General features: G+C 57.5%; 1 protein-coding gene across 1 annotated transcript; it reads right to left on the bottom strand.

Moving 5' to 3' along the window:
- Positions 1-441: 441 nt before the first annotated feature.
- Positions 442-18,409, bottom strand: IQCA1L (IQ motif containing with AAA domain 1 like). Its single transcript, XM_070454018.1, has 19 exons — positions 18,320-18,409; positions 17,281-17,608; positions 15,894-16,013; positions 15,424-15,609; positions 12,719-12,790; positions 11,152-11,357; positions 10,087-10,171; positions 9,543-9,662; positions 9,315-9,390; positions 8,858-8,964; positions 6,082-6,165; positions 5,931-5,986; positions 5,148-5,230; positions 4,877-4,984; positions 4,033-4,232; positions 3,494-3,580; positions 3,061-3,238; positions 2,119-2,357; positions 442-1,718 (listed from the first exon to the last, which is right to left on the bottom strand). The coding sequence occupies exons 1-19, from the start codon at positions 18,328-18,330 to the stop codon at positions 1,614-1,616; spliced, it is 2,451 nt and encodes an 816-aa protein (XP_070310119.1). The 5' UTR covers positions 18,331-18,409; the 3' UTR covers positions 442-1,613.
- Positions 18,410-19,542: the final 1,133 nt, after the last annotated feature.

Genomic DNA, 19,542 nt, shown 5'->3' with positions numbered 1-19,542 from the left:
GCAGCCCAGGCTCTGACCCCAGAGGTAGAGCGAGAGGGGTCCCTGCCTTCTGAATGTTACCAACTACCCCCGTAACTTCCCACTCTCAAACGCAAGCTAGGGGTCTCCAGCAAATGGCAGAGAACACCTCCCCTTCTGTGAGGAGTCCCCACCATGGGTGCTCCGCGCTGGGGCAGAGGATTCAGTCCACGGGCAGCCCAGCTTGGCACTGACCCACATCTCCCTGGGTGACCCTGGGGGTCTCCCATGCCATTGCTAGCTGGAAATCAAGGAGGAAGTCCTCTATCCATTGGGGGTACCTTAGGATAAAGAGACCACTTCCCCTGGGGGAGATGAAAAGGGGAGAAGGGAGAAAGTAAACCCGAAATCAGCCCCCAGGGGGCCCCCTGCCCAGCACAGGACCCTCTCGGGCCGGTCCAGCTGTCTCCCCTCCATTGGCTCTCACGACACGGGCCACACGCTTTGACCTTTATTCACACGATCCTTACACGGCATTTTCAGCGATCACCCTGGGGCTCCCAGCGCTCAGTGGCATGGTCATCCCCAGCTCCCTAGGGTCCCCCTCGAAGCCCACGGGTGGCCGTCTGCCAGGGGCAGGAGGCTGCGTCCCTTTCATCCCCCACCCCCCCACTGAGGGTCATAGGAAGGAGTGCAGAGCTCTGGCAGGTGGGGAATGGGAGGGGTGGTGTACAGAAGACGGGTGGAAACCCCTCAGCGAAGATGCTGGGTCTGCCCACAGCCCTCGCCCAGCCCACAGGTGCCTGCCTTTCCCTACCGCCTTTTCCCCTAGAACCTTCTCCCCTCGCCCCTACTCCGATCCACTGCCAGAGGTGCTCTTGCAAAAATAAACCCTAGAATAGAAGGGACCTTGGAGATCCAACCACTCCTCACTTCACTGAAGAAGGAAACTGAGGCCCAGAGACAGGGAAGGACCATGAAATACCTCTCAGGTTATAGCTGGGGTCCGCTGGCCCCACGCTCCGGCTTTTTTTTTTTCCTATACTTACTCTAGACCTTTTTCTCCTTTTCCTATTTTTCTCCCTTAAACACCTCTGGCTTCGCAGATGGCACTAGTGCTAAAGAGCTCGCCTGACAACGCGGGAGACATCAGAGACATAGGTTCAATCCCTGGGTCGGGAAGATTCCCCCGGAGCAGGGAATGGCAACCCACTCCTGTATATTCTTGCCTGGAGAATCCCAAGGACAGAGGAGCCTTGTGGGCTCCATTCCACGGGGTCGCAGAGGGTCAGACACAACCGAAGTGACTGGGCATGCACAGAAACACCTCGGGGAGGGAGAGAGCTGGGGAGCCAGGTGGTGGGTGGTGAATGACAGCGGGTGGAGACACCAGGCGCGGGTCAGAGGGGTCTGGGAAGCAGAGCAGAGCCGGCTTGTGAGCGGCCGGGCCGGGGGTGGGGAGAGGGTGGGTACGAAGTGGAGCAAGGCTGAGCCAGGCAGGGGCACAGAGCAAGGGGCAGGAAGCATGGAAATGGACAAAGAGAGCAGGTCCCCGAGCCGTCTGGCCGTTTATACCTCTGTCCCTCCCCAGTCCCCTCCTGGCCTGTGGGACCCCACCCATCCTGCTCCTAATCTCAGGCACCCCAGCCTCAGCTTCACTTCCTCTTCTTCTTCTCCTTTGCCTTGGCTTCCTCAGCAGCGTCCTGGTCCTTGAGAAGTTTCATCTTCTTCTTGCCCAGCGGGGTCTTGAAGTACCAGTCCTGGGTTGCAGGAAGGGTGAAGGCGATGGGTAGGACCCTCGGCTCTGCTGGCTGACCTCGCCCTTCCCTTCCGATGGATCCGAGTCCTCCGCGCGCAGGTCCTCTGCTCTCCTCTGGGATCCTAGGGTTCCTGCCAGAGCCCTGGTTTCCCTCACTCGTCACCAGATACTCTGGGCCACGGTCAGGCGCGAGAGGCCTCCTCCCCTGCCCTGCAGCCCCTGGTGCTCCCCCAGGGGTCAGTGGCTGCGGGTGCCCAGCTGTCCCTGCCCATGAGTCCTTCCCTTCTGAGCTCCCTGGGGAGCAGACGAAGGGGTCCAAAGTGCACTATGGGCCTGGGGGGTGGGCTTCAGAGGGCTGACTCCCCCACTGCTGTTGGCCCTGCCCCCCCTACAAGCCTCACCTTCAGGGACTCCTCCTCCTCCCGGTACACCGGGTCCAGCTTCGCCAGGGGCCCCAGGAACTCTGAGGTCAGGAGCGGCCGCCTGGACAACTGCAGGAGCCGCCGCTCGGTCAGCACCGCCTGGATGGCTTGGAGGATGCAGCCAGCCGTGTAGCCGTCGGACACCTTGGCCAGGGCGCTGATGTCCAGGTGCTGGGTCCCCTTGGCTCCCTGGGCCTCAATCATATGCTTCCAGAGCACTGCGTGCGGTGGGGTGGGGGGCACACGGGGCAGAGAGAGCAGTGGGCACCTCCGTGTCTACAGAGGAGCTCTGTGCTTCTGGAGGGCCGCCCGGCATCCAGCAGCGCCCCTCCTCCCAGGGAGGTAAGGATCTTCCTCCCCACTTAACACGGCAAGTGAGACTCCGAGGACTTGAGCGGCCCGCCCATGTCTGCACAGGCACACCAGGCCCCAGGTCCCAGGGCGGCTTGTCTAGCCATCCCTCCAGAGCACCTGGAGTGGAGGTCAGGACTCAGAGCAGGGGCCGATGGGGGAAGCAGGGAGCTTTGGCAAGGGCAGTCCCTCGACCCCTTCTCTGACCTGACCCCACATTCCCCAGCCTCACTGTGAAAAAGTGTTAGTCGCTCCGTCGTATCCGACTCTGTGCGACCCCATGGAGACTGTAGCCTGCCAGGCTCCTCTGTCCATGGGATTCTCCAGGCAAGAATACTGGAGTGGGCTGCCATTCCCTTCTCCAGGGGAATCTTCCTAACCCAGGGATCGAACCTGCACCTCCTGCATTGCAGGCAGATTCTTTTACCGTCTGAACTACCAGGGAAGTCCTGGGTCGGGAAGATCCCCTGGAGGAGGGCAGGGCTACCCACTCCAACATCCTGGCCTGGAGAAGCCCACGGACGGAAGAGCCTGGCGGGCTGCAGCCCACGCACTCGCAAGGGGCCTTACCATAGCGAGAGGCGTAATCGGGCCGAAGCAGGAGGAGGATGCGCTCGTAGGTGTGGCAAAGGCCCTTCATCTCAGCCACCTGCGGCCGGTCGGTGGTCCCGATCAGCATTACGCGGTCCCCAGGACTCAGCAGCCGCAGGGCCTTGGTGAGGTCCTTCTTTATTCGCTTTGGGTCCATCTGTTCCAGGAAAGGTGAGGAGGGAGAGGAGGGGTGGGGACCAGGGACATCATACTGGCTTCTAATTCACAGAGCTCATCCTCACAAGGACCGCGGTGGGGGGGGGGGCGGTGGGCAGATGGGAGGGGCTGTAGGTCCCGCTTTAAGGATAGGGAAGTAAGGCAGGAGGACTCGTCCAAGGCCACGTGGCGGGTGAGGTCTAGAGTGACGTGAACACACCCACGCCTGCCAGCCCTGCCCACGGGCTCTGCCTACCTCCTCCTCATCTTTGGGGACCCGCTTATAGAAAGTCTTCTCCGCATTCCCAATCCAAATCACAGAGGGCTGTAGGTACCGAGCCACCTGGATGCATCAGAGAACAGAAGCCTGAGGTCAGACATCCTTGGGGGAAGGGTCCCCTCCCCATCTGGTCAAACCCAGGGTCAGGGCCATCCTCGGTCAGTGGCCGGCTCCGTTCCCACATCCTGCCAGCCCCACCTCTGCGCCCTTCCAACACCCATCACACCAGAGTCCCTGCCCTCCCCAGGGGGGCAGTGGCGGTACGGGGGGCTGTGTTCAGCTTCATCTCTGCCAAGAGAAGAAACTCCCCTGCCTCCCACTTCCTTCCCACCTCCCCCATCACTGGGGCTTGGGGAATCTACACGCTCCCAGCAGGGACTGACTGGTGGGGAGACCTCAGCAGCTCCTGAAACGACACCAGCTGGGCAGCTGCGTGACCCCGCACCCCCCTGCCGAGCCCACCCAGCTCTGCTGTCAGTCTGAGAACTCGAGATGCCACCAGGAGACTCCCAGACCTTAAAGACAACGTGCACCAGCATCTGCACCCCAGTCTTGCCGGGGTATTTGCCCTGCAGGTTCTCCGGCGACAGGTCGAAGAGGTTGGCACCAGTCTCCGTGCACACGGCCTTCACCAGCATCTTCTTGCCCATACCGGAGGGGCCCACCAGGAGGATGGAGCGGATGAGGGGAGCCATGGAGTGTATATCTGGGGAGCCTGAGAGAGAAGACAGGGTGGGCTAGGAGCTGGCAGGGGGCCGGGGGTGAAGATGTTGAGTCAGGGGAGGTCAGGGGCCCCAGGCTGGGCAAGACGAGGGTCAGGTCACGGCTGCACTCTTCTGCCCCAGGGCCTGGGCAGTGCCCCGGGGAGAGGCAGTCTGGATGGCGCCTAATGGTTTAGCAAGCCTAATTCCAAAGGGCTACATGGAAAGGGGGGGCCTGGAGGGGGAGAGAGGGGTTTTCAGAAGAGAGCCTCCCTCCTCCCAGTGCCCTTTCTTCTTTCCATCCCACCTGTTTTCACTCCTGGATTTTGAAGGGATGGAATTAAAGGGCGTGTGACAAAGCCCTCCAGAAAGATCCAGGCTCTGGTGTGTATCAGGGGGTGGGGGGATGGTCTTCTAGGAACAGGACAGACTAGGGGAGATTGCTCAGGGCTGAGTGAGGGGCTGGAAATGTGGGGTCCTCAGCAGGTCAAGGGCCTGCCTGGCTTCAGGGTGTGATCTCTGGTGGGGGTGCCCCGAGGAAGGCACGGGGGGAGCCCGACACGCGTCCAAAGTCCCTGACAGATACACCTGCCCGGGCCGCCCCGGGCCGCCCGGGCCGCCCGTGCCGCCTGCCCCGCGGCCCCGCCAGGCCTCTCACCAAGCCGCAGAATCGCATACAAGGCCACGTTCTGCCGGATGTCAGCCAGGGAGGGCATAGGCAACTTGTTTGCCAAGTTCAGGGCCGATCCGAGATAGAGGCAGTCACCTGGGGTGGGGAGGGGGGCGCAGCTGGTGAGCGGCAGCCGCCGGGGCAGGGCACATGGGGAGAAGGCTCACGGCAGGGGTGGCAGTCGGTTTTGGGGATGGCCATGGCCAGGGGAACCGCTCCTCGGTCCCGCCCTGGGGCAGGCGCTGGGGGGAGGTCTCACCGACGTAGTCTTTCAAAGGCACTGTCTCGCTCTTCTTTAGAAGGCCTAAGACGACGAGCTCTTCAAACAGGGAGTCCATGGGCCTGGCAGAGCATGGCGCAGGGGGGCGCCCAGGACAAAAGCAAAGGGACAGAGTTTGGTGGGGGCGGTGCTGCAGGCAGCAGCAGCGGGGGCAAGGGGGACTCGCCAGCGGCGTCCTGTCCACCTTCCTGCGGTCAGGCAGCATCGGAAGGCACGACGCTGGCCCGCTGGCCCAGACGGCAGCGTACCCCAGCCGGGTGCCCCGGGGCTTGAGTGGTGTGTGAGAAAGGATCAGCGCCCTCTGAGACCCAACGTGGGTGACACATGGCCTCTTCCTGGAAACCATGTGGAAGATGTACATGCACTTGGGAGGCTGGGGGCGGGGCTGGCCATGAACACAGCTGGCACCAGTGTGCTCGCATCACCAGGAGTGAGTAGAAGGGGACCACTGGCAAGGCCCCCGATGCCCCAGAGTGGGATGCCCAGGGGTGGTGGGCAAGTGGGGAAGGAAGGAGACAAGGGAAGCAGGGAGGGTTTGGAACAATGCCCTGCTCACACCTCATCCTGAGTCTCCACTTTCACAGCACATTCTTGTGCTTGAGTTCATCCTCAAGGCTCTACCGTGAGTCTGGTGGGGCAGGGACTCAGAGAGGTTTAGTGACTTCCCCCAGGTCACACAGCCACAGAGCCAGGCCCCAAAGTCAGATCTGTCCTGGACGAGGGCTCGCTCCACCACCCCCAGTGAAGTGCGGGTTCTGCTACCTGTCTGGGGTCAGGTCTTTTTCCTTCTTCTTCCCGGGTTTCTTGCCCGCCTTCTTCTGGTAGAAAGCAAACACACAGGCAGTGGTCTTCTGTTCCTTGCCTCCCCCGCCCGAGCGCCCTGCCTTGTTCCAGCCCCGGCTCCTCGTCTTGCCTTTGGAGGCTTCATGGGTCTCGTCTCCTCCCTGTCCACAGCCAACCTCAGGTTCTTCAGCTCCTGACGCATCAGATCATCCACCTGGGGGCCAGCAGGGGGTGTGATGGGGTGACCAGGGCTTGGGGAGGACAGGTAGGAGGCTGAGGATGAAGTCGGGGTCAGGGGACCCTCAGGGAAGATCCAGCCCAGCCCAGCAATGGCAGCTGGTGGGGGTGGAGGGTTCTTTAGGAATGTCCCAACCCTGACCCACATCTCGCTCATGCTTGAGCCTGGCATTCACATGGGCAGAAGCTCCGAAGATGGAGCCAGTCAGCTTTCAGTTCAAGCCCCAGTTTAGTTCAGTTCAGTTCAGTCGTGTCCAACTCTTTGCAACTTCATGGACTGCAGCACGCCAAGCTCCCTGTCCATCACCAGCTCCCAGAGTCTACTCAAACTCATGTCCTTCGAGTCAGTGATGCCATCCAACCATTGCATCCTCTGTTGTCCCCTTCTCCTCCCGCCTTCAATCTTTCCCAGCATCAGGGTCTTTTCCAAGAGTCAGTTCTTCCCACCAGGTGGCCAAAGTATTGGAGCTTCAGTTTAGCATCAGTCCTTCCAGTGAACACCCAGGGCTGATTTCCTTTAGGATGGACTGGTTGGATCTCCTTGCAGTCCAAGGGACTTTCAAGAGTCTTCTCCAACACCACAGTTCAAAAGCATCAATTCTTCGGCGCTCAGCTTTCTTTATAGTCCAACTCTCACATCCATACATGACTACTGGAAAAATCATAGCTTTGACTAGATGGACCTTTGTTGGCAAAGTAATGTCTCTGCTTTTTAATATGCTGTCTAGGTTGGTCATAACTTTTCTTCCAAGGAGTGTCTTTTAATTTCATGGCTGCGGTCACCATCTGCAGTGATTTTGGAGCCCCCCCAAATAAAGTCTCTCACTGTTTCCCTTGTTTCCCCATTTATTTGCATGAAGTGATGGGACCAGATGCTATGATCTCAGTTTTCTGAATGTTGAGCTTTAAGACAACTTTTTCATTCTCCTCTTTCACTTTCATCAAGAGGCTTTTTAGTTCTTCTTCACTTTCTACCATAAGGGTGGTGTCATCTGCATATCTGAGGTTATTGATATTTCTCCCGGCAATCTTGATTCCAGCTTGTGCATCTTCCAGTCCAGCATTTCTGATGATGTACTCTGCATCTAAATTAAATAAGCAGGGTGACAATATACAGCCTTGACGTACTCCTTTTCCTGTTTGGAACCAGTCTGTTCTTCCATGTCCAGTTCTAACTGTTGCTTCTTGACCTGCATACAGATTTCTCAGGAGGCAGATCAGACGGCCTGATGTTCCCATCTCTTGAAGAATTTTGCATAGGTTGTTGTGATCCACACAGTCAAACGCTTTGGTGTAGTCAATAAAGCAAAAGTAGATGTTTTTCTGGAACTCTTGCTTTTTCAATGATCCAGCGGATATGAGCAATTTAATCTCTGGTTCCTCTGCCTTTTCTAAATCCAGCTTGAACATCTAGAAGTTCATAGTTCCCACACTGTTGAAGCCTAGCTTGGAGAATTTTGAGCATTACTTTGTTAGTGTGTGAGATGAGTGCAATTTGTGGTAGTTTGAGCATTCTTTGGCATTGCCTTTCTTTGGGATTGAATGAAAACTGAACTTTTCCAGTCCTGCGGCCACTGCTGAGTTTTCCAAATTTTCTGGCATATTGAGTGCAGCACTTTCACAGCATCATCTTTTAGGATGCTCAACTGGAATTCTATCACCTCCACCAGCTTTGTTTAAAGTGACACTTTCTAAGGCCCACTTGACTTCGCATTCCAGGATGTCTGGCTCTAGGTGAGTGATCACACCATCGTGGTTATCTGGGTCATGAAGATCTTTTTTGTATGGTTCTTCTGTATATTCTTGCCACCTCTTCTTAATCTCTTCTGCTTCTGTTAGGTCCATACCATTTCTGTCCTTTATTGTGCCCATCTCTGCATGAAATGTTCCCTTGGTATCTCTAATTTTCTTGAAGAGATCTCTAGTCTTTCCCATTCTATTGTTTTCCTGTATTTCTTTGCATTGTTCACTGAGGAAGGTTTTCTTATCTCTCCTTGCTATCCTTTGGAACTCTGCATTCAAATGGGTATATATTTTGTTTTCTCCTTTGCCTTCAGCTCAAGCCCCAGATCCACTGTTTAAAGTCTGCGTGGGGGACTTCCCTGCTGGTCCCGTGGCTAAGAATCTGTCTTGCAATGCAGGGGACGCAGGTTCAATCCCTGATCAGAGAACGAAGATCCCGCATGCCACAGAGCAACTAGGCTGTGCCCCACAACTACTGACCCCCACCCACAACTAGAGAGTCCGCACTGCAACGAAACATCTCAAGGGTCGCAGCTAAGATCCAATGCGGCCAAATAAATTAAATAGTCTGAGTGACCTTGAGCAATTTCGTGACCTCTCAGCCTGTTTCCTCACCTGTGATGTCAAGAAAATCAAGGTGCCTGTCTCACACGTTGTTGGAAAGATTGTGTGATCCAATACTCCCAAGGTGGGTGGCACAGGGTGGGTAGAGGACGGTGGGTATGACCCTGGTACAGAGCCCCTGGTGACCCCCTCCCTCAGGGCTGCGTCAGAGGACCCCGGGGACCAAGATGCACCCAGACGGAGCCAGGACTAGGCCGGGCAAGTGGTGCCTAGAGGCAGGGTGCTGCAGAGGCTGGCGGGCCGGGGGCTGGTGGGCAGCAAGGATGGAGCCTGATCCTTGGGGGTCCCGCAGGGACACTCACCTGTATGCGGATCTCCAGTTCCACGTCTTTCCTCTGTTCCATCTTGAGGGTCTCAGAGTCAAAACTCTGGCTGGGAAAGAGGCTGTCAAATCGGTTCTTCCACAGATCTGCCGGCGCAGGGGCGTGTGTCCAGGATCCAGATGTACACACACACTCACACTCACGTGCACACAGACGCTCACAGGTGCATGCACACAGGCTGGCCCAGCTCTCCTCTCACCTAGCTGCCTGGCACTTCCACCCAGACCGCAGAGCAAGGCCTGATCCCAAGGCCTGTGGCCACAGGATTCAGACCCAAAGCCCAGGGAGCACACCTCACACCCCTCTCCTCCTCAGCTTTTCCCCCTTGGCCATCACCCCCACATCCCCACACCCCCCACACGTGGCACGGGCCCACTCTTCCGGGGACCAAGGTCACCCCAAGAGCCCACAGGCCTGACCACCTCCCTGCACTCACTCGTGTACTCTTTGTGGCCGGCGTTAATCACAGGGATGGATTTGGAAGGCAGTGCCCTAAGCATCGCGTCTGCTTCCTAGAACAGAGACATCCTCCGCTCGAAGCCCTCGCCTCCGCGCCTCACCTCCGGGCATCTGGGCCTTATCCTCCCAGACCCGCCTCCCGCTGGGAATTCTCTGCGACTCCGTGTCCCTGCCCCCTTGGTCTGGGCTCCACGCGGTGCCTTACTCCCTTCTTGGTCTTTTCTCCCTTCTTCTTTTTCTCTTTTCCCTCCTTTTCTTTCTCCTTATTTTTCTCTTGCTCCTTTTTTTTGTTCTCCTGGACTTGCACCTCCAGTTCCATCCTCACCTGTGACAGACACAGGAAGATGCTTCAGGGAAGACCGAGGGGGTTGATACAAGCCAGAGAACCCCGGGGCCTGAGCTAGGGGTGGACCCAGGATTCCCAAGGCCTCGCGTCACTGGTGGGATCCAGGCACTGAGGGTCCAGGAAGAAAGGGCCTCAACTGAGCGGGTGGGTGCTTGCTCAGAGCTGCTGCTCTCCGCAGGAGTCTCCATGGAGGTAGGGAGCTGGAGTCACAGTGCTCTCATCAGACACGTTGCCTCTCTCTAACCAAAGGGGCCTTCTCCAGCTCCTTCTGGGGACCCCCTCCTCCACCACATCTGTGTCCTCTCCCCCAGCCCCCGCCACCCTCAGCTGACATGCAGGTTACTCTCTCTAACCTCAGATTCCACCTAACACAGAAAGGCCTCTATTCCCACCTCCGGGGTACCTGTTCTGGAGTCTTGTCTGCAAAGATCAGGGAGGATCCACCTAAAGACTCATCTGGATAATCAGGGAATCGGCCAGTGAGGGCACTAAATGGACATAAGATGGTCAGAGAGATGGATGGATGGAAGGATGGGTGGACGGAAAGGTGGATGGACAGATAGGTAGATGGGTGGATGGATAGGTGGATGGATGGACAGATGGGTGGAGGAACAGAAGGATAAATGGATGATGGATGGGTGGACAGATGGGGGATGGATGCATGGATGGATGGACAGATGGGTGGATGGACGGATGGGTGGATGGATGCATGGATGGACACATGGGCAGAGGAACAGAAGGATAAATGGATGGTGGATGGGTGGACAGATGGGGGATGGATGCATGGATGGATGGACAGATGGGTAGAGGAACAGAAGGATAAATGGATGATGGATGGGTGGACAGATGGTGGGATGGATGCATGGATGGATGGACAGATGGGTGGATAGACGATGGGTGGATGGATAGGTGGATGGATGGGTGGATGGATGGATGCAGGGATGGACACATGGGCAGAGGAACAGAAGGATAAATGGATGATGGATGGGTGGACAGATGGGGGATGGATGCATGGATGGATGGACAGATGGGTAGAGGAACAGAAGGATAAATGGATGATGGATGGGTAGATAGATGGGTGGATGGACAGAGGGGTGGACAGATGGATGCGTGGACGGTTGGGTGGGTGGATGCGTGGATGGATGGATGGATGGATGGATGGATGGAGAGGACGATGGAGAAAGATGAAGGACAAGAAAGACAGAGGGAGATGGGGAGGGAGTGGATCCTTACAGAATAGAGTAGGGAGTGTCCCTGGACACTTTCCCATCTTATTCTGCCATTTTCTCTGCCATCTGGGGAAGCAGGAAGTCGCGTGTGGAGCTGTTCCCTTAGGCTGGGGGCCCCGAATTTACACCCGGTGTGTCAGCAGCATGTCAGGGGTTCGGGGCTAACCAGGGTCGGGTGAGGAGGGCAAGAGCGGGGTTTGTGGGGGGGGGGCGGGTCTGCGGAGGCTGCGGACACTGACTGGCACTCGATGAACCACTGTCGGATCTGCTGCATCATCTTCTCCTTCACGTCGGGCCCCTCCAGCTCCCTGAGGTGGTCGTGGGCCTTCACCACGGCCAGCTGGAACTCCTCCTCCTTCTCCGTCTGCCTGAGCCTGCGCACATCCGCCCTGAGGCTGGCCTGGGACACAGCGCCCACGGGCTCCGCCGGGCTGGCCGAGGGGAGCTGGGGACGTGGACCGGGAGGCGAGGGGCTCAGGGGTGGGAGTGGGGCGCCCCAGCACCCACCCCCATCCCCGCACAGAGCTCCGCGCGCACACACACCCACGCGGAACAACAGGGCTTGACTGCATCAGGAGAAATTGTGTTTGGAGCCTGAAACTCGTCTGTGTAAATTACTCTGATAATGAGTTTGCTAGATGCATCCGGGCTGCGCCCCCCCAAGCCCGCCCGCTCCCCCAGCACCCGTGCCCCCCCCTCCCCCCAGCCTCCGGCCCCAGCCCCACCCCCACGCCCAGCGCCCGTGTTGGCAGCCGCTCCGCAGCCACTTTCCCGCCTCATTGGCTCCCAAATGTATTTTAAATATCACTCTGCGCAGAGACAATTACTGAAAACGCTGAGCTCACACTGTTGATGGGCCTGGGAGGCCGGGCTCATTCCTCACCCACCAGTCGTGCCATGGCCCCCTGCCCCCCCACCCCCCCCACCAAGACGCGACCCAGCCCTGGTCTCCTGGGGTCCGGCTGCCCAGGCCATCAGCGAGCTCCGACCTCCGCTCCCACATGGGGCCGTCCAGTGCCTCCCTCCTTCTGAAGCCCCCAGCCTCCTCGGAGCGGCCATCCCAGCCCTGGTCTCCGATCCTTCTGCCCCCAACCCCAGCACCCCCTCCCAGTCCCTCCTCCGATCTCCCCTTATAGGCCAGGCTTTTGCGGCTCTGCCCAGGGCCGAGCGCCCTCCCAGGGATCACGGAACCTCACTCCGTGGTGGCTTCCTCTCCTAAGTCAGCAGAGACCAGCTGTGGGGGCCGACCACCGCAGAGTAGCGGGCTCGGGTCTGTCTTCCCCGCCTGCACCCTCACCCCTTCCTGCCCATGCTCCTCGCCCCCACCCTCCGCGCACATTCATGCCCCTGTCACCCAGTTCACACTTAGTCATTCTGCCTGTAGGGCAAAGGAGAGGAGGGAGTCGGGGATCCCAGAGTGAGTGGGGAGCCTGTGCCCCCCTCCAAAGGCTCTGGGGTGAAGGGGGTGTGTCCTCATCCCAACTGGGCCCCCCACGTGCTTCTCACAGAGGCTGCAGGAAACCCACTGGCCCTGGGAACTGGCCTCATGCCGCTGCGGGGCCCACCCCCTGCAGCCTCTCCTGCCAGCTTCATCATGGGCCAGGGGACAGGATGCCCTGATCCACCGTCCCTCTCCCCACCCCATGTGTGACTTCCTTCCAAAGGGCTCTGGGAGGGAGGGGGGCAGAGGGAAGGGACGTGGCTTGGCGGTGGCTTTGTGCTGACCCTCCACCAGGGTCCCCAGACCCCCCTTCCCCAGTCCTGAGTGGAGGGAGGTGTGCACAGGGCTGAGGGCGGGACACTCACCATGCCGATGAACTCCATCTCGGTTCGCCGGTCCTGCTGAGTGCGTTTCCTCTGCAGGTAACCCTTCCACACCTGGGGGGACACATGGGCCTGGACACTCCCCACATTGCCTTTCTGCTGGGATGCAGGGTTGGGGACAGAGCACTGGGGAGGGCACCTCTAGGATACAGATCACTGGCCACTGACCCCTGAGCAGAGATAGCCCAGACAGGGTGGGGCTGGTCTGCACCCAGATGCCCGGCACTCTCAGAACCCCCCAGGAATTCCCTCCATCTCATCTTCACCTTCTAACCTGCCTTTAAAAATATTTATTTTCTAAAAAAAATAAAATAGAAATATTTATTTTCTTAGTTGCGGCAGGTGAATTCTTAGTTGCAGCATGTGGGATCTACTTCCCCGACTGGGGATCGAACCTGGGCCTCTTGCATTGGGAATGCAGAGTCTTAGCCAACAGACCACTAGGGAAGTCCCTAATCTGCTGTATCTTTTGAGGCACAAATCAGAGTTCAGATTCTACCTCCTCCGAGAAGCCCTCCTCACTCTCACTTCTCAGCATACTTACAGCATCTGGAGTAAAAGCTTGCTTCCACCCAGGCCCATAGACCTGGGTGCTGTTGAGACCATGCAGCTCCCCTAATTAACTCCTACATGTCACAGGGAAACTGAAGCCAGAGATGGGACATGGCCTCTCCCAGGTCCCAGGGCTGTTCAGCACAGAGCCGAGATCAAGGCCCGGTTTCCTGACTCCTCACCCAGGGCTCCTCTCCCGGCTACTCTTGGGCCTGTGGACAACCCAGTGCCCTGGGGAGGAGAAAAGAGGGAGGCAGGGCCAGTGCCTCGCCTGGTAGTTTGACTGAGACAGAGCCTCAGTGGGCAGGTTTTGTGTGCAGGCTCCTGTCCTGGCTTTGTCTTCCTGCTCCCATGACGAGCACAGGGAAGACCCCTGATAACTAAGGGCCTCACACAGTCTCCCCTCTGATGAGGGCAGTGGGGAACCTGGGACCTGGGATGCAGTGTTTCCATACCCTCGATGTCTGGAGACAGGGACAAAAGGACTCGCTTTGACTTTCTGGTTGGGGGAGGATGCTCCAGGTTTGGGGCTGACCCTCCTTCTCCAAAGGCTTGTTTCAGCGAGCCCCGAGGGCGAGGACCCCCTGTTCACTCCAGGGGCAGCCAGACCTGGGCACCGGATGCAGAGCACCCCAGCCCGAGTCCCCTGATTTGCAATCTGAAAATCTCTCTCGGTTGAAGGGGACATCTGTTCTCAGGGCCGCTGTCTGCTAGTTGGCTGGTTTGCTCTGGATTTGGGGGAAGAAGTTCTAAGTCTCCTGTATTGGGCTGGGAAACAGAAGTTTTTGAGGCTCTAGGACTTCATAGAAGATGGGAGAGGAGCCTGACTTAAGACAGAAAGCTCCAGCAGCCCCAGGTCAGCAGTCCTGGGCCTTCCTGCCCTAGAGGCGTTCTCTAGGGCGCCTCCCATCTTCTCAAGCAGGTAAGCACTGCCCCCCTGTGAGCCGGCTTAGCAGCACCTGGGGGGAAATCTGCAGGGCTGCCAGGGGACAGAGGGGAGGCACGCCCCCCAGGACACTGGGGCGGCACCTAGAGACGGAGCTGGGTGTTCTGTAGTGAGGTGGGAGGGGGTGTTATGAAAGGGTGACCGCGGGTGGCCCAGACCCGGAGGACACCTGGAGTCATCAGTTCTCAGACTCCGTATTCTTCATCGTGCTTCCTTTTGCCTCAGCTGCTCGGAGGCTCAGGCTACAATTCATGATTCATTTCTCTGCCTTTCTTTTTTATTTTTTCAGTTATGACAGAATGGTAACATTCACAAGAGACTTGGGAAATACAGAAGAGAGTTACATATGGTTCCACTACATATTACAACTATTTTTTTTTTAAGTAGATAAACTAAGATTTTTAGCTGGAGCTTCCCTGGTGGTTCAGATGGTCAAGTGTCTACCTGCAGTGCAGGAGACCTGGGTTTGATCCCTGGGTCAGGAACATCCCCTGGAGAAGAAAATGGCACCCACTCCAGTATCCTTGCCTGGAAGATTCCATGGACAGAGAAACCTGGCGGGCTATAGTCCGTGGTGTCACAAGAGTCGGACACAACTGAGCGACTTCACTTCACTCACTTTCAATATCAAACTCTCAAAAATTCATAAAATGAATAGACAGAAAAGCAGAAGGATATAGTAGGCCGGAAAAGTTTTTGTGACTCATTTTTCACCGTCTTACAAGTTTTGGGGATGATCGTATACTCTGTTCTGCTGCTGTATTATGGATCTTTTTCCCCTAATTTTAAATTTTTATTTATTATTGTTATTTTTAAAATTTTTGGCTGCACCATGTGGCTTGTGGAATTTTAGTTCCCTGAACAGGGATCGAACTCAGGTCCTTGGCAGTGACAGTAAGGAGTCCTCACCGCTGGACTGCCAGAGAATTTCCTTTCTCTTCTGATTTTAATTATCCTTCTGTTTGGGGGCTTTTATGGCATCCCACTTCAAGTCGTTTGGGGGAGATGGAGAACAAATAATGAATAAGATACATGTTTATTACCAATGAAGCTCCCTAGTTTAACATCTAGTTGTGGGGCAGCAGAATCCAAGCACCTGTGTTTCTGTCATCAATTGCTGAGCCAGGAAGGCTTCCTAGAGGAGGTGATTTTCCTCCGGGGTGCCTGGTGTGGGGGGTGGGGGTTTTACCTTCTGTATGGTGATGGCTGCTTCATCCTGACTGAACTTGAACCGACCTTCCTCCCGAATTTTCCGGTCTCGCTCCTCCTCTTTCCGAATCTCGCGCATGAAGGTGGCCCGGAGCCTGCCTTGCCTGGCCCGCTCTGCCTTTTGCAGTACGATTATGGCCTCAGTCCGGCTTAATATTGGAAAGCTCTGGCCACAGCAGGAGCAAAGGAGGAGGAAATGAGGGAGGGTTTGCCATCTCCAGCTGGGAGGCCAGTCCCCCAAAAACATGCTGGGGGTATGTTCCAGGGCAATGAGGTGCCCAAGTCGTGTGTCTCTGCCTCGGTGTGGGAAGGTTACGTGGAGCATAGCACAGCCGTGAGGGGGCCAGAATTACCCAGAGCACTCTCCGAGGTGGTGAAGGACAGGACGGGGCCTCCACATCCTGAAGCGGGGAGCTCTGTTCCAGGGTGGGGGGTTTCTCCCTGACTCACCCCCTCTGAGGTCTCTGGCTTCAATCTGGACAGCAGCTCTACCAGCATGTGTTCGCGGTCCTTCAGGATGCTGGACTGCTCCAGCTCGAAATACTTGGGAATTGGAACCTCCAGGTCTGCCTTTGGGGCAACACAGGAGAAGAAGAGTTGGGAATAAAACTCCAGACCCTCTTGGCCAACCCATTACCATTACTTTCAGCCGCATACATACCCTTGGGGCTGGCTTCCTCCATCCTAGAGCTCCAGGGTGGGAAATGTACAGATTTTGGGCAGATTGCCCCAAGACTCATTCCCCTCTTCCTTTGACCCTGTCATGTGGCCAGAGTTGGACTCTGAAGGATCAGGGTAGGTAATGGGCAGTGGTCCCAGTCCTAGCTGTACAACTGAATCAACTGGGACCCAAGCTCTTAAAATGCAGGCTCCTAGGCCCTCCCTGGGCAACCACATCAGAATGGCAGGGCCTGGAGAAGGTCTGTTTTTTCAAGTCCACAGCTGGGTCTCAGGCAGCTAGTAGGGGAAACTTTGAGTCCGCCTTAGACGTGGAACAGGGCGCCCTGACCTTGGGGTGGGCTGGAGGCCAGTGCAGAAGCGCTGTGCTTTGGGACTTGCTGGTGCACAGACATCCCTGAGGGTCTTGTGAAAACGCAGAGGCAGAGTAGTGGTTTGGGGCTGCAGCCAGAGATTCTGCATCTCTAACAAGCTCCTAGGTGATGCTGACGCTGCTGGTCCGAGGACCACACTTTGAGGAACAAGCCTCCAGGGGACCCTTACCAGCAATCCCCTGCAATGGGGTTCATGGCTCCTCTGAGCCAGACAGAGCTTCCAGCCTGACTCTCCAGCCACCCTTAACTACTTTTTTTTTTTAAGATTTATTTATTTATTTTTGGCTGTGCTAGGTCTTTGTTGCTGCTAGGTCTTTCTCTAGTTGTTGCAAATGGGGGTTACTCTCTAGTTGGGGGTGCACAGGCTTCTCATTGTGGTAGCTTCTCTTGGGGAGCTCAGGCTCTAGGCTCAGTCCTGGTGGCTCATGGGCTCAGCTGCCACATGGCATGTGGAATCTTCCCAAAGCAGGGATTGAACCCGTGTCCCCTGCATTGGCAGGCAGATTCTCAACTGCTAGACGACCAGGGAAGTTGCACCTCCTAACTACGGTGCATGAACTTCCCAAACCCCATTGTCTGATCTGCCCTGCCCGCCTTCCCTTGCAGATGATGCCCCAAGGCCTGGGGTGTCGGAGGAAAGTCAAGGCCACACCTACTCCCAGCTGGCTGGGGCTTGGTTTGCTTCCACAAGGAGGGGGAGATCAAGGCTAGCCCTCCCCCCAGCTCCCCGGCCCCCCACCCCACCCCGAGCTGGGGTGGGCGCAGTGCTTGAGCAGCCCGCGTACCGGGGTGAGCTTTAAGTCCTGCAGCACTTGGTCCAGGCAGTGGGTCTCACACAGGTCGGCGCGAACCAGATCGTCTTTGAGCTCCAGCACGCGGCAGGCCACACTGTCCAGCAGCTGCCGCAGCAGCCGCCGCTTTTGCGGCTGCACCATCTGGTCGTAGAGGGTGTCGAAGCGGCGCAGCAGCCCCAGGTAGTACAGATAGAGCGAGGAGAGCCGGTACTGGAAGGACTGCCGCTTGCTGTCGGGAACAGCTTCCCCCAGCAGCGACTCCTGGTCCAGCAGCTCTTCCAAGATCAGGTGGGAGGAGTCCCAGAGGCGCTGGTAAGCTCTAGGGGGGGGTGCCAGCAGGGGGCGCCCTGAGTCTCAGAGGACGGGGAAGGGGGCAGGAGGGGGCGCCCTGAGCCTCAAGGTGGGGAGGGGGGCCGACAGGGGGCGCCCTGAGCCTCAGAAGAGCAAGGGCGGAGGGGGAGGGGTGGGGTTCCCCTGAGGCGCCTGAAGACCTGAATTCAAGGTCCCAGAAGGTGTGATGCTAAGGAGACTCATGGCCCGGAGAGGGAGTCCCGGGAAGGGAGAGGCCTTCAGGGAACTGAGATGGTGGCCCCAGTGAGACCCCCTGAGGCTTAGAAGCTGAGGGACCGGGGCTCCTGGGGCTGGAGCCCACCCAGGGAGGAGCAAGGAGGGTGATGAATGGGCACTGCCCTGAGGGCCTCCTGCCAAGGGAGGGGCCTTTCAGAGTCTGTGGCTGGTCCCTCCAGTCTGGAGGGACCCCCAGCAATGTTGCAAAGGTCTAGGATGGTGGGCTGGAAGTGGGGGTGAGGGTGAACTGTAGAGAAGGGTACTGCACGGAGGGACTGTTCTGGAATCAGTAGCCTGAGGGAAACCTGAGCACAGGCAGGAGTGGCCAGGGTGGCTGCGTGAGTGTCTGGGGTCCAGGTGGGGCCGGCCCTCAGGAGCCCCCCTCCCAGCGGCGTTGTCCCCAGCTGCCTGGCTCCAGGACCAGGGAGGCGCCATGCCCTTGGCTCTCCCCTCCTTCACTCACGCCTCGGACATGGTGCCCAACTCCACTCTGAACTTTGTGAGCCAGTCCTGGAATCCGCAGAATGCCTGTGGTTCCACCCGGACTCCGCTCCACAAAGCCAGAATAGCCCAGTTTTAAGGGTTCTGTCCCATTGTCTCAAAGTTCTAAGGCTGTGAGGGGCGGGGGTGCAGGTACAGGATTGGGGACGCTTATCTCAGAGGACACCCTGGAGGTGGCATGCCAGAGGGCGTGGGCTCCCTTGTAGCAAGCCTTGGCCAGGGCGGACAGCCGGGTCAGCTGCAGCTACTTCCCTTGTGAGGATTAAATGAAAGAATGGGCTTTGTTTGACGTCACCCTGTAGACCGTGAGGCTCTGGGTGGTTGTTAGTCCTAAAGGCGTTCATCCAGCTATCCTCTTGCCTGGAGACCAGGCCCAGCCTCCCCACGCTTGTGTATGACTGCACCGCAGGGGCAAAGGCGCAGGAGTTGGGCTTGGTAGGCCTGGGTTCACGCGGCTTGTGGAATCTTAGTTTCCCGACCCGGAACTGAACCCAGGCACACAGCAGTGAAAGCACAGAGCCCTACCCACTGGATAACCAGGGACGTCCCCATGCTTCCCCCTTTACGTGAGCACAAACACGCCTGTTCCCCTGGGGTCTGACATCAGTTCACATGGTTCGAGGGAGCTGTACCTGTGTAAAGAATGACGCTGCAAGGAGTAGTGGGTGGGACTCAGTGGTGGTTTGGGGCTCCTTTTGAGCTCTCTGGGGGTTTCCCCATCACTGCTTCAGGCTCGCGAGGCCATTCTTTGGAAAATTCAAAGCATATCAGCCTGGCTCGGGTCTGCTGGGGTAAGCTTTTGGCTCGGTGTCAAGTGGGGAATGTCTGAATAAATATATAAGGCAGGGGGCAAAGGACGGCGGGGGGAGAGAGACAGAGACAAAGAGGATCGAGAGAGGAATCCACGTGTCCCCAGAGCTTCCAAGGACCTTGCCGAAATGCAGATTCCCATTCAGCACTCTGAGCGGGCCCAGGATTCTGCATTCCTAACAAGCTCCCAGGGTGTTATAGAAGCTGCTGGCCTGTGAATCACGCCTAGAGTAGCAAGGAGTGTAAACACAGTGGGAGTAGGGAGGAGCTGAGCTTCCGGGCTAGGTCTCCCGAGCCAATCTTTTTCCTGCCGTGGGACAAAAGCGTGGATAATTAGTTCTCACCATGTGGCATCTCCACTGTAGGCTTGACAGA

This window comes from Odocoileus virginianus, chromosome 1, assembly GCF_023699985.2.
Source record: "Odocoileus virginianus isolate 20LAN1187 ecotype Illinois chromosome 1, Ovbor_1.2, whole genome shotgun sequence".
NCBI lineage: Eukaryota > Metazoa > Chordata > Mammalia > Artiodactyla > Cervidae > Odocoileus > Odocoileus virginianus.
Note: the sequence above shows the minus strand (reverse complement) of the source record. Positions and strands in the feature narration are given on the sequence as shown.

Bases quoted from the DNA above. Each gene is read 5' to 3' on its own strand.
- IQCA1L (XM_070454018.1), bottom strand. The intron at 2,358-3,060 runs GTAAGGCCCCTT...CACCGCACGCAG, and splicing joins CGATTACGCCTCTCGCTATG to TGCTCTGGAAGCATATGATT. The intron at 1,719-2,118 runs GTGAGGCTTGTA...CCTGCAACCCAG, and splicing joins AGGAGGAGGAGTCCCTGAAG to GACTGGTACTTCAAGACCCC.